The sequence below is a fragment of the Kwoniella botswanensis genome, chromosome 2 (assembly GCF_036426115.1).
Source record: "Kwoniella botswanensis chromosome 2, complete sequence".
Classification (NCBI taxonomy): domain Eukaryota; kingdom Fungi; phylum Basidiomycota; class Tremellomycetes; order Tremellales; family Cryptococcaceae; genus Kwoniella; species Kwoniella botswanensis.
Genome location: NC_088600.1, coordinates 502,494 through 516,531, shown reverse-complemented (window position 1 = coordinate 516,531; position 14,038 = coordinate 502,494). Strand labels below are relative to the sequence as shown.

General features: G+C 44.7%; 5 protein-coding genes across 5 annotated transcripts; 2 read left to right on the top strand and 3 right to left on the bottom strand.

Annotated features, from left to right (window-relative positions):
- Nucleotides 1-130: 130 nt before the first annotated feature.
- Nucleotides 131-886, bottom strand: L199_007080 (uncharacterized protein; the record flags this gene model as incomplete). Its single annotated transcript, XM_064892777.1, has 3 exons — nt 131-159; nt 250-425; nt 495-886. The coding sequence occupies 3 exons, from the start codon at nt 884-886 to the stop codon at nt 131-133; spliced, it is 597 nt and encodes a 198-aa protein (XP_064748849.1).
- Nucleotides 887-2,084: 1,198 nt separating this feature from the next.
- Nucleotides 2,085-2,710, top strand: L199_007079 (uncharacterized protein; the record flags this gene model as incomplete). The annotated part of the gene is made up of 3 exons (XM_064892776.1): nt 2,085-2,230; nt 2,314-2,341; nt 2,447-2,710. The coding sequence occupies 3 exons, from the start codon at nt 2,085-2,087 to the stop codon at nt 2,708-2,710; spliced, it is 438 nt and encodes a 145-aa protein (XP_064748848.1).
- Nucleotides 2,711-3,284: 574 nt separating this feature from the next.
- Nucleotides 3,285-4,732, top strand: L199_007078 (uncharacterized protein; the record flags this gene model as incomplete). The annotated part of the gene is made up of 5 exons (XM_064892775.1): nt 3,285-3,351; nt 3,432-3,627; nt 3,772-4,022; nt 4,143-4,358; nt 4,494-4,732. The coding sequence occupies 5 exons, from the start codon at nt 3,285-3,287 to the stop codon at nt 4,730-4,732; spliced, it is 969 nt and encodes a 322-aa protein (XP_064748847.1).
- A 606-nt stretch (nt 4,733-5,338) lies between these two features.
- L199_007077 (uncharacterized protein) lies at nt 5,339-6,992 on the bottom strand (the record flags this gene model as incomplete). The annotated part of the gene is made up of 8 exons (XM_064892774.1): nt 5,339-5,558; nt 5,655-5,760; nt 5,832-5,899; nt 5,989-6,065; nt 6,134-6,325; nt 6,426-6,512; nt 6,597-6,767; nt 6,933-6,992. 8 exons carry the CDS (start codon nt 6,990-6,992, stop codon nt 5,339-5,341), a joined length of 981 nt encoding a protein of 326 aa, XP_064748846.1.
- Nucleotides 6,993-7,926: 934 nt separating this feature from the next.
- L199_007076 (uncharacterized protein) lies at nt 7,927-12,895 on the bottom strand (the record flags this gene model as incomplete). Its single annotated transcript, XM_064892773.1, has 3 exons — nt 7,927-10,193; nt 10,253-12,553; nt 12,643-12,895. 3 exons carry the CDS (start codon nt 12,893-12,895, stop codon nt 7,927-7,929), a joined length of 4,821 nt encoding a protein of 1,606 aa, XP_064748845.1.
- Nucleotides 12,896-14,038: the final 1,143 nt, after the last annotated feature.

Here is a 14,038-nt window from a genome sequence, read left to right as displayed (position 1 = left end):
TGAAGTACTGTATTAGTACGTTATGCGCCACAATACGCATGCTCGATTTGCTTCTCAGATATTGTAAGCTATACATATGGATGACGGTTTATACATTGACTATCTGAACACTAGTGGCGGATAATCTTGATCATTGAGTGTTAAAATCGATCGTCCATCCTTGATGATATAAAGGACAGCAGTAGAATGTAAGCGATCACATCCGACAATCTGCCACAGTAAGTTCCTACTGTTTCACAGTATACTTACGTTGTTTAATATCTGAATTAGGATCTTCTTCACCTTCAACACAAGGGTATAACCGAATAGAATCCTTGGTAACTTTATCAATGTCAATACCTTCAATGGCGCTCAGACAGTATTTCGGCGTTGATGTGGAACTTGGATCACCAACGGATATTCTACCTTGATCATCCATCATCCATCTGTATAATGGTATAACAAATCAGTCATGACTGGGATCGTCGCTCACTTAGCCACAAAGCTGGACTTACTTTTGTCCAGTATTGGAGGTATCAGGTTCTGTCAATTGCACATTCTGATCATCCCCAATAGGATCAACAGATCCCAAAGCAAATGCGTTCGAGGGATTATAGACGGTGAAACTACCTGGGAAAGCGGTATTCCAAGCCCACTTCTCTGCTCCCTCATCGCAATTCCCCGTTCTCAGATATGGCATTCTGACGTAACCTTCACCTAATACATCTCCGAGGCAATGCGAGGTGTTGCTGAGTAGTTTGAGACGGAAAGCACCGTCGTCTCCCGTTCGTCTACTGAGATTGGGGTTGGGGCTGGAAGATGGTATGGTCGAAGGAGGGATTGCAGTGGCGGTTGTGATTGAGATGAGGGATAGGACAGATAAAGATAAGGCTGCTGGGAAGTGCATGGCAGGACAGAAATGGTAATGTAGTTTGGTAATGGAGTCAATAATTTGACGAAGTGTTTGTTTAGTGTGTAATTTCAAGTATTGTTTGAAATTGACAGAGAATGGGAGAGATCGAAATCTTCTCCCATTCGACCCGATAGGTGTCTATCTCACCATAGTGAATGTAGAGTTTAACTCCCGTTCTCATCACAAAGGATGAATCCATCGTGAAAGGTAAAGTACAAACATATCGATCTGAAACCCGCTTCGTCACTGCCACCCCCTTTCATGTCAACATTTTCTGTCATCCTTATCATCCTCTTCCTCTTATCCGTCTCGTCAAAAAAAGCTCTCCCCCATTCATCGAGCAGATCGTTCATAGCTCCTTATATTGCTTCAGCGTATGTCCAGTAACTCTCCCGAAACTCAGAATCTTGAATACCATACCGCCATCGGGGTCATCATGACAGTTCGACGAATCGCGGAAGACATGATACAGTGGTGTTGGTGGGCATGCTTGACGACCCATCCGAAAGCAGATTGCGAGACCAATGCGTCGACTAGAGTACGACGCGCACGCGGCTCCTTGGTCATCGTCGTAAAGGATAGTGTGAGGAATGTCATATAAGAAGAGGAACGACAATGATCTCGTCGCTGTGGGTGATGGGCTGAGAGTACACCCATTCATCAGATAGATTGGTCTCGGCGACTGACTTGGCCGCTTTGAACGTTGGGTATGTACCGATGACATTCTCATATGAGTATCGTCCGGCGTTGGGATACCATGTCGTGCTGGGTTTGCTGGTCTCGCGGATTTCCTTGTGTGTGGCTTTTGGGGGGGGGGGGCCATGTTGTATGATATGGATGTGTATGTTATGAATCGGAAGACAGAAGAGGATATCATGCATTCTTGCGTGCTCTGTCCTCTTATAGTCGCCCACATTCATTTGTACACGTCAATCACCGTCAGCTACAGCCAATCACAGTCAGCTACAGTCAACTTGTTGTCGTGTTTCATCACCAGGATATGATATGTCATCAGGTACAGGTACGAATGGACGTGGTCCGGATATCCGGTACCGGACCAATCATGTCCCATGACATTACGAGATATGACTCTGTTCAGATATTTACGGGAACCTCTCTGTCTGTCTATATGTATATATATGCATCAAGATAAACGCAAATTCAGATCTACATCCCATCTTCACTTACCAAAATGCCCCCATACACACCTATACTACTTCAACATGTCAATCTGCCTGTTCCAAAAGGTACATTACATCTAGCTCAAGAGTTCTACGGAGAAGTCATTGGATTTGAGAATGATCCTGTACCGCAATTACAGAGGGATATCCTCTTATGGTGGGTCAACTCTCTCAGGGCACTCGTACTCTATCTCGCCCTGTGTATGGGAAAGACAGCTGGTTCATTATATTTATATACAGGTTCAGGATAGGAGATGGGCCTCAACAAGTGAGTCAGGAGTCAGCAATCAAGAACGGCTTATCGTTCCTTTACATCTTTCCGTATTTCTGTCCTGAAGCAGTAAGCTGACTTGAGGTCATGTGTGCTTTGTAGATCCATGTAGCTTTCGAAAACATCTCCCCCGACTCTAAGATCATCTCCTCCCGGCATCCATGTTTTCAACTTTCCTCGCCCGAAGCACTCCTCTCCCTCCAGAGGAGAATATACGGACACAAGCAGTCCGGCGCAGAATCATCAGCGTTGGAATGTGATCAACCGGGAGAAGAGAACTCGGGTTCGAAAGGTGTAGAGTACCCTACGAGGTTTTTCGTTAGGGATTATGCAGGTAATAGGTTGGAGTTCAGTGCGCCAAAGTGATGGAGTATGCCGGCAGGGAGGAGACTGTACGTAGTGTATGTAAGTCATTGTAACATGGGAATAAATTCGTTGATATGGGGTTACATATATCTGCCCTGGAAAGTTCTGCACTGCTAGATAGTAGTAGTGTAACACTATGTACCCACTGCTGTCTTTTGCTCTGCTCATGCAGCGTGTCATGCATGATTCTCATGTACAGTATTTGCTATAGTACAGTTGTATTTGTTTGTTTACTCGAGATCCTGATTGATTACACACTGAGACACGATTACAGGGAAATTAGAGGGGTTGAATTCAGGATCATTAGACGTAAAACAGATTTAACAAATATCGAATGATAGATTAGCATGTGTATGTTGTATGTTGTGTTTCGCATATAAGATATGGCTTGTGCGTTGTTTAGTGTTTTTTTTTTTTTCTCAGTCAACTACTATCATTCATTTATTTCACTTGTCAACATCCTCCAACATACACGTAGAGGCAGTAATTTGTGCGACGAGTACTTGCATTGTTCTTCTCCATCCCGACTCTGATGATCATATAACGAAACGTCTGACCTATAACGAAATCCATCATGCCTCCTAAACGACCACCTCCTCTCCCCAAAAGCCTCTTCGCACCTCAAGGACCCCTCAGTCCATGTATGCCATTATTCACTTCTACCTCTACTTCTGGAATCACATTGACTGATTTCTTCATCTCTGTGTTCATTTGGTTGTAGCTTCAGCCCCTTTACCTCCTTCACCATCTACTATCCATCCGGAATTCATCATTGATACTCACTCGTTCATCAAGAAGATCGAACCTACTCCTGATCCGATATACGATGGTCTCGACCCTTCTTTCCCCCGTCCTCCTGTTAGGAGTGCAGTACAGGTGAAAATGGACGTATCGGCCGAACCTGCCCAAGCTGTTCTGTGAGTGACCGATGGTTCTCTATGGTCTCAGCCACCGCAATGAATGGCGTTATGCGGGATCCTTTGGAAACCATATTTCTAATTGTTATAGCCGTACACTACGAGAAGAAAAGAAAGATGAGCTGATGAAGGACTCACATTTAGCGGAGTAAAACCATTCTCCATCCACCCAACCATCCTCAACCTCACTTTAGTGACTCCACCCAGTATAACCAACATTGCCAAAGGTGCCGTCGACATCATCGTACCTTCCACATTCCCCTTATCAGAGAAAGAATGGGATCTTTTGGAAGAAGCTGTGAATGCACTGGATGGATGTTGGGGCAAACCGGAAGGTGGGGGGAGTACACCGGTAACGGGTGAGAATGGGAAAGAACCTGGAAAGGTTGTTATTTGTGGGTTGAGCTTATGAGACCTGACTTCTACCTATCATTAATCACTCTCGGACAGAATTGATGATGAACTCTATCTATCTTCTTTCAATTTCATTACTGATATTTTTTCCTCCTCTATAGCCGGTATTCTCCCTCCTCCACTGACCAAAACTTCTACCCCTCTCCTCAATTCCGAAGCATACAACCTCCATCTCGCTCGACTTGCCAACCTCTCCTTGCACGCCAACGTATATCTCAAAGCCTTACCTCCCGTAGTGGACATCGTCCAGGGCAAAGAGAGCGAGGGGAAATGGTGGGATGATCGTAAAGAGCTGGAAAGGGTTTTGAGAATGTATAGTGGGTATTCGATAATTTGTTATACCTTCGCTTGAAGAGGTACATAGACCTCAGTATTTTCAGCCGATACCTCTCGTATCCTCGTAACGATCGTAAAGATTTCAGACTGATGAATCATATCATCTCATCTCATAGTCTCCCCTGCGATCGAAGCGTTCGGTACCCATCGTATAATCTTCGGTTCTACCCCTGCCTTACCTCTCGCCGACTTGACCAAAGTTTCCCCCATTCCTGGCGATTTGGAACAACCCATATCGAACGGTGAATGGTATTCCGTCTTGAGGAGGGTTATAACCCAATTGGGAGAAGGTAAAGAGGAGTTGACAGGTGTGATGGGTGGTAATGCCGCGAAAGTCTATCGATTGGCTCATTAGTCGGTATGAACTACTGGACCAGAATCAGATGTTTGCTAGACTGGTTGAGTAATAAGATGGACCGGAATAATTCGAGGACATACATCACATATTCTATCAAGGTCGAAGATGCATACGGATCGGACGATGGATTACATATAACATTTATGCGGAAAAGGTGTATAGGAAGGAATTCGGATATGATGAAAGGAAAAGGTAATGACGATGATGAAAAACTGTATATTCACTTGATGCATATTCATAACGATTATTTGGAGCTGACTACTTGATTCTCGATGTTCGCTTTGCTGAATCTGAAAATATACTTACACGGTCTAGACTCGGTCGCTATCAATCTCCATTTGGGATAGCATGGCTCATCCAGCTCTGGATCAGTAATTATAGGCATGAGCATACTGACAACAATCACAGATCTGCACTATCGAAGCCAATACAAGGACCCTCAGGTTGACCACCAAGCATGGAATGACTGGACGTTAGAACGATACATGGCATCTCACAGCTTGACGATTTACTTTCCAATTCGACTCTACTAACGATACATATATACTTATACTACTAGAGGTATTATCGAGAAAAGCTTGAAGGCTTCGTCACGAGGCTCGTTTATCCAGCAACGATGGCTCCACCATTAACATGGATACTCTGACCACTGATGAAACTAGCATCTTGACTTGCCAAAAACACGTATGCCGGACCGAGCTCGGAAGGTTGACCAATTCGACCGATGGGTGCTGGAGAATTATGCCATTCTTTCATTTGATCTTCGGACATTGCTGCCGGTTGGAGAGGGGTCCACACTGGTCCGGGACAGACTGCGTTTACCCTAATATACAAATTGCGCATTCAGTAAGATCAGATCACATACCCGATCAAGACTTCAGAAGAGACTGAAAGAGGGAGAGGGAAACGTGCAACTGACCTGATACCTTTTGAAAGTAGTTGGTTGGATAGACATCTGACCATAGCTACTTGAGCTCCTTTGGTCATACTGTAGTCTACCAACATGGGAGGACCAGCGTAAGCGACTAGCAAAAGAAAGACAGATTAGTCCACTTGTAAAGCAATAATATATAGCTGAGAGTGTGAGAATGCTCACCTTGAGAAGCTGTGACGATGATGGAACCTCCCTTGGGAATGTGAGGTACAGCAGCTCTGGTCATAAAGCTATAGTGATTCGCGAGACACGACGATCAGTCAGTCGGTTTGTCCACGTTGCAAGTGAGTGGCAGTAAAGATCTGTGTAGACAACTCACAAAGTACCATAAATGTTGGTCTTGATAGTTCTATCGAATTGCTCAGTGGTGATATCGGTAATATCAGGGATAGAGTACTACAAATAAAATATCGCATCAGCTATAATCCAAAGACAGTGATGTATGGATGCAGGACTCAACTCACCATAACACTAGCGTTATTAACCAATACGTCGATCTTACCCCAAGCTTGTACGACACTGTCGATCACTCTCTTACAACCTTGTTCATCCCTTATATCTTGAGGGAACAGCAGACATTGTCCACCAGCCTGAACGATCAGTTGTTTGGATTTCTCAGCATCTTTTTGTTCTTCTGGCAAGTATACCAGTGCGACCTAACACCGCAAAAGTAGCTCTATCAGCATCCCCAAATTAAACAGTAACAGTAACAGTAAATGGTGATAGTAAATGTATGAAATGGTTAGATGCACTCACATCTGCACCTTCCATAGCAAACATCACGGCAGCCGCTCTACCTATACCTGAATCACCTCCAGTGACAATCGTCTTTTTGCCTAGGAGCTATGACAACATCATACATCGATATTGTCAGTATTATACGATATCTGTATATATGATTGCATCAGAGAAATAGACTTCACTCACCTTCTTAGCAGCTTTGTATTGGGTGAAATCCTCATCACCTTCTTGTAAAGTTGCCGGAGCAGGTTTCTTGGTCATATCATCTTGGATACCCACTGCTCGATCTACTTGAGATTCAATTGGGAAATCACCAGGTTTGGCAAATTCTCCTTTGGAGGCGGTCTCACCGCCGGGCTACAACGGGGAACATGTAACATGGGTGGATGTCAGTATCTCATGGGTCGATGAAAGATGATGGATAATACTGTAGTGATGTAGAATTACGATCACGATCGAGCATACAGTAATATATAGACAAAACGACACTCAAGTGGGTGGGATGAAGAGAGAATAACTCACAGCAGCAGTAGCGCTCTCACCACCTGTAGCTCTATCAACGATTGATTTGACTGTGTCCATATTGTACTGTATAATTATTTCTTGTTTGTATGATTCCTAAAACAAAAAAAGGAGGGGAAAAGCTTTCAATCTATGTACGAGTTCCTCATAGTGCATATATATCGTTGAAATTAACCGATGAGGTCGTCTTGCCATGTAAATGACAGCTGACACTGACGAGGATATTCATACACCGTATTTTACATACTCTGTCTGGGGTATGACGTCGGTTGGTCATGAAAATGGATTTCTCCCTCAAAAGGTCTTCACGTTTAAGCCCATACGTAGTGGATGCATGTGATATCTAAAAGTCCTCATACCGATCATTTAGATTTACGATATCTAATCCAAGTATCAAGGACAAGGGGATCGAAAATAAAATGGGAATCTACTCGTATCTTTCCTACGTCATATCAACAAGATACGTGCCTGGTGACACACCCTCAACGGAAAACCGTCCTCACATGCAATCAGTCAAAATCATATGTTTGTGTATGAGTCCTCGCCAACAGTACTGTTACAGTTGATATGCACACGTAGGATATATATATCTTTGCATTAACATCCCAAGTATCTTGAGAACACTAAATATCCTATAATCTTAAACCTGATAAAAAGACAAAAAGGGTCCAATCGAAGTTAACAAAAATGAAAGCAGAACGGAAAAAAGCTGATGGTAGAACGATAAACGAAACCTGATCAGATAAAAGTATATAATAGTGATGATCCTATGGTATCTTTATTTTGGCTCAGCCATGATTCTTGCGAGTAAAAGATTGAGAGGGGTAAGAGGCATATGCGGTAGGAAGGGCCGGGAAGGAGAGATTCTAAGTTAATGTCCTACTTTTCTTGACTGGTATAAATGATGATGCCAAAAATCGTATCCGTAAGAGTTGAAATTGTTTGAAGAGTTCATTTCATTGTCCATCCTTTCTTTCTAATTTCACAAACATATCTATTCACGTAATGTACCATAGTCTCTGAATTCCAACGAATTCGCTTGCAGAGTAGGATTAGAGATCAAAGCTTTCGATACAGGTTTACCCACTGCACTTCTCCTCTTCGCTCCTTGTTGACTCCCAATCGAACTATTCAAAGTAGTCGGAGAATGAGGTTGATTGTTATAATTCAGGTTCATATTCGAAGTGGATGTACCAAGATAAGATCTGGTGGCAATGTCCTCAAATGGATTCTGAGATATTCTCGATCTACCTTGTGATTGACCCTGTTGGTGGGGATTTTGGAACCATGAAGTACCAAATACGGAAGGACCATAATTTGGATTCGTGGGTGATCTCGAATCTCCCGAGCCGGAATAATTGGACGAAGATGCACCGTAACTCTCTCTTTCAAGTCTTTGCTGTTCCCTCATCGATCGGTCGTTCTCAAATGGTGAGGCGTAGAAAGAACTGGGTCGATCATCAACCTCACTAGCAGCGATGGAAGGTGCCATCGATACCCTCCTTGAATTGCCGTTCCAATTGGATTGAGCGTATACCTCAGACATAGGTCGATGATCACCAAACATCGACATATGCTCGGATAATCTCTTGTGAACCGCTTTATCATTTGACTTCTTGACTCTCTTGTAGATCCAATATACCAATCCTATCCACAAAATACCTCCGATGGAAACACAGACTCCAATGATGATGTTTCGTTTCCTATTACTATCCGACGATCCGCTGGTAGTCGACGACGACTGAGGAGCGGTCTCAGAGGATGCAGCAAGTGGGAAAGCAGTGTTGATCTGAGCAGCCAAAGCACCTTCTATACCCGTCTGGTTGTAGAGAGGTGAAGAAGAGGTCTTAATATAGGCGTTGAGCGTATCGAAATATTTGGTTGGGATGTATGACATGTATTGAGTGAGGAGCGAAGTTTTATCTCCATCCCAGGCGGCAGGTTGGTATACTTGAAGACCATAAGTCTTGACGTCGGACGTATCGATCTCAAGCGCATTGCTGATCAAAGTAGGGAAAGTGTTGAGCAACTGAGATGTAGCATCAGACGAGTTGACTACAAACCACCAAGGATAGTAATCTGCCGAGAGCAAGATCGCAATCAAGGTCTTGTCCTGGATAGGATCGTCCTCTCCGCCCGAGCCAGCGGTAGCATCATTCGCAACCGAGTTGGCAGGAACGATCAACGTTGGCATACTGCTAGGAATGGTAGCGACTGAAGGGGTACTGGTGGTGGCAGTGGTTTTGGTACCAGTGGTAGTAGGGGTATCAGAAGTAGACTCGCTAGTCCACTCTTCAGTCGATGACGCCTGAGTGTAACCAATCAACCAGGTCTGCGTTGGGGTGTAAGCTTCATCTGTCGTGCTGGTGACATTATAGGATGATGTCGATGAAGCAGTGACAGATGCTGAACTCCATTCGGATTCCGTTGAGGTAGGTACGAAAGTGCTGACACCAGTCCCGTTGACCGAAGGAGTCGAAGTAGCGGTATAAATACTACTGATCGCATCCGATGGGATAGCGGAAACCGAATCAGTGGCCGATGTCTCATTGCCGGAAGTTGAACTAGAGACCTCATCAGAAGCATTAGCAGTGGCAGTAGCTGATACTCCGGAGGATGTGGCTGCATCGGAGCCATTGATGGTGGTGGTCGACTCTTGCGTCAGGGTGGTGGGTGTTCCATTACCGAGCGACTCCGAGGTGGTCGGGGTTGATGAAGTGGTGGGCTCATCAGATTCGAATGCGGATGAAGCGACTGAAGTGAAGGGGGCAGACGAACTCTCAACATCCGTTGTAAGTGAAGGCGATGAAGTAGGTTCCGTGAGAGAAGATTCGGTTTCAGTGGCGAGCGAGGAAGCGTTCGAGGTGAATTGAGCTGATTCCTCGCTTGTACTGGTGACCGGTAAGAAGCTTGGTTCCGTGGTGCTTGTGGCTGATGATCCCACCTCTGAGGTGACAGGCGAAGTCTCGACAGAAGGCGTTGTGCTGGTCAGGTCGGCTGTGGTGGTAGCATCAGTGATAGTGGGGGGTTGGGAAAGCTCTGAAGTGGCAGCAGAAGTTTCAGCCGGTGATGAACTTGATGTTTCCGCAGCTGAAGTAGATGGAGCATCACTGGTAGTGGCAGCTTCATTTGATGACAATTGAGAGGAGGTTGCTACCTCGCTGGAATCCGGTTCTTCACTGGATGTAGTCGAGGGTATGGCTTCAGCAGCAGGTTGAGTCGTGGTAGCCGCCGACAGGGTGTCGCTCGTACCGACCGAAGCTGAAACGAAGACATGAGTTAGTTTAGTGGTTCAAGGGTATGACAATTGTAAGCCTCACCTGCAGTACTAGCTCCAACACTGATAAGAGGCGTTTCGGAAGTAGCGGCTGCGGTGGCACTATCCGGTGAAGAAGTCGCAATTGTGGAAGTAGCTGGTTCTGTTTCCGAAGCTATCGAAATGGAGGTTGCAGTGTTAGCTATTGAGGTTTCAACGAAAGCGGGAGCGAGCAGAATCGCGCTTGAATCAGTAATTGAAGAACTTGACATTGTGGTAGAAGGAATTGCGAAAGTTGAGGACAAGGGTATTGAAGGTAGAGTTTTGAAAGACGAAACACTTGAAGGCGTGAGGTTTGAGGGAGAGAAGGTAATAGAACTCGTCAAAGAAAATGAAGGTTCAAGTATAGAAATACGAGAAGAAGTGGCAACAAAAGCGAAAGTAGAAGTCAAAGAAGGTGTCCAAGTTGAAGAGAAATTCCAGCTTGCAGAACTATTTGCAATCAGCCAAGGTGACGATGCAGGAGAGACCGTATCGGATCCGTTGATTGTTTGATCCCACGGAGATGAAGTGAGCTCATTAGACACACCAAGAGCAGTGATGGCGGGAGTGGAAGATCCTGACACTGATGACCAGTTTCCAAAAGATGAAAATGGCGTCGATTCATTCCAAGACGCCCATGATGAAGTAGATTTTGCAATGGTCGTACTGATTCCAAACCTTGCAATGCTAGTATTGAACCATGCTGTCGATTGGGTTGAGGTAGAAGGTAAGTCCAAGGTAGATGTAACTGAAGGTGAGACCAATGTTGAGCTTGTCGCCTGCCCATCAGGCACGGTAGTGACAACACTGGAAGTGGTTGAAGAAACCCACTCAGAGATTGAGGTGGAAGCGGTCGTCACCTCAAGATACGATGACGTCTTCGTAACGCTCAACCCGGAAGTCGAAATATTTTGCAATGAGGAATCGGTAGCGGAAGCTGACCAAATCTCTGATGGCTGAGATGTGGGATCTGGCAAAGAAGAGGGAGATGATGTCGAGACATTGTAAACAGAAGTTGTAACATGCCCATCTGGATTCGTGAGCGTCGTAGCTAATATGCTGTCCGACCAAGTAGATGAACTCGCAGCTGAGCTAGAAATCCACGCCACTGAGATTGTAGACGTTGATAAATTTTCGACGAGCGACGTTGCGTTGGGCGAAGAAGATGAAGCAGCCGACGTGGCCGTTGAGCTCGGTTTCGAATTAAGTGAGGTCGAGGAAGATTCCACCGTTTCTGTGTTTTCAGTGGTGGGCGTTGAAAAGTCACTCGTTGACGACACCGATGAGAGAGTCGACGTGTCAGAAGGTATTGACGGGTCCATCCAGGTTGAAGGAGGTTTGACTGGAGTTAGGGTCGATGACGAAGTTGTCGAATCCCATTGAGCAGTGGTTGGAGAGGTACTAGATTCACTCCTTGTTGAAGACGAGGTTTGTACTGAGGAATCAGACCAGGGAGGGACAGACTCAGCGGAAGATGATACTACTGGATTATCAGATGACCAAGTGGAGGTACTTGTTTCCCATGCTGAACTGGAAGTGATTGTAGCGGGATCGCTCCATGAAGATGCCGATTCCATGATGGATTGGGAAAGCGAAGCGGATGTCGGTGTCACGCTGATTGATGCTTCAGTGGACCAGGTAGAAGATGTCGGTATTTGTGTCCATTTGTGTCCATTTGCGAAATGAGGATTTCTTGATCTTAATCTTGATCTTGATGTGTGTCTTAAGTGAGTTGGAGGCGATGTCTTTGCACTTGCGAATATTATAGGCGAACGCCATCGCCATTGTCCATCATGAAAATTTCGAAAATGAGATGATGAAATTGAACAAGAAAGAAAATAACGATGAAATTGAAAATTTAAGATCGAAGTAGAAGTAACATTAAGTTTGAATAAAGAAGGTACTTGAAAATTGAGATTATACTTGAGCTTGAGCTTGAACTTGGACTTACTTATGATAGTGTTACCAACTGCATCGATTGTAGTCGTTGAAGCTTCCGATATTGATGTTGAAGTAGAGGTGGAAGCAGCTTCAGTGGTGATACTGGATGTTGATTCCGCTGATGAAGTAGAGGTAGATTCAATTGAAGAAGTTGAGCTTGATGTTGATGTTGGTTCGACAGTCGAAGTGGAAGTGGAAGTTGAAGTGGACTCTATAGTGGAAGTGGTAAAAGCCAAAGTTGATTTGGCAGATCCTTCCACCGACGATGTCGACGACGTTGACGAAGTAGTAACTGCCGATGACGATTCGATAGTAGACGTAGTCGATACACTTGATGGTGAAGCTGCAAGATCAAATAAACCATCCAGTAATCCCACATCGGCTGAATTAAGAGCATACCGAACCATATCATCAGCATTCATTCCTTCTATTTTCGTCCCTACATATCAAACGATAGGATGAAAGACTCACCATCTAAATCGAGATCTAGATGCTTTTTGATCCTCTCCCTATTCCTCCACTGATTATCCACATCATCAATCTCTTCTACAATCCAACTCTGTCTTTTACCTCTTGTATGATTCGACCTTCTTTCCAACCTCGATGACGAGTGTTCATTGGCAGATACCAAATCCAATTGTCCGATAATACATAGAACTAAGATCAATAACAATGGTCCATTTCCAAATCCGGATCTAGATCCTGATGATCTCATTCCCGTCATGTTTCCAGAAAATCTCAGCCCGTAGGCTCTCTCTTTAACTTTCCCTACACAAGGTCGTTTGTTATTTGTTGTCGTTGGTGTTGGTGTTGTCAAAGAGCGTGAGGTAGACAAAACATTGAAGGCGACCGATTCTTTTGGTGATGACACTTTGACGAGAAGAGGAAGTAGTCAAGATTCAATTAGAGGATTGATGGACTTGGTTTGATTTGATTTGGCGAGGGCCGTCCAGCGGGTTTGGGCTATCCAAAATAAGGAGGTGAGAGATGAAAAGAAGGTGTCGCGCGTATGTGTAGGATTAATGAAAGGACACGAGTATTGATGATTTACAAGTTTAGTTTTTCAGTGTTTGCTGTTGCTGATGGTGGTTGAAAATGAGTGTGAGTTCTGCGCTGGTGGTTGTAGTTGTGATGGCGGTGTTTGTGATGACGAGAGAGTAACGTGGAGAGTAACGTGGAGAGTATATGGTGTATGATGGGATGGGGTGAGGAGAGGTGTGGTGGTTGTTGAGTTACAGAGTCAGAGTTGTTGTTGGTGTCAGCGTAATGAGGAGAAAGGACAGAGGTGAGAGTGGCGTCGTATAGGTGCAAAGGAAACAAGCATAGCACATAGCATGTAGCGCACAGACCATCAGCAAAGGACTTTGACTGACACGAAGAACAGCCGAGACTCTGGGACATTGTACTGTGTAGACAGACACAGGATAGAGGTCAAAGCGTGATGATGAAACAGGTACATCTAATTGAAGAATCCGTGCTTCGCTCCTGCTTCCTCCTTGCTCCTCTCTGCATGCCATACAGTATATATGTACACTTTCATAGTAGGTTGTGTAACTCACCTAGCCGTTTCGTTCATCCACTCACTCTAATCTCTTATTGTTTATGTTTCTTTTCCCTATGTCTGACTACGCGTAGAGCAAAGATGATGAAAAAACACAGCGATCAACGTTTATGTTCTCTATCCTCTTTCCTTCACTTTCGGTGGACTATATTGGCGGTGTTCGTGAGTGGTTGTAAGTATGGTATGTAGGGCGATGGATTAGATGTGTAGTATGATGAAGAGATGATGAACATGACAGGAAGACAGAAAAGATCTTCTTCATACAGCAAACAGCTTCTTCTCCATGTATGTCAGGGTGTGCTGTTG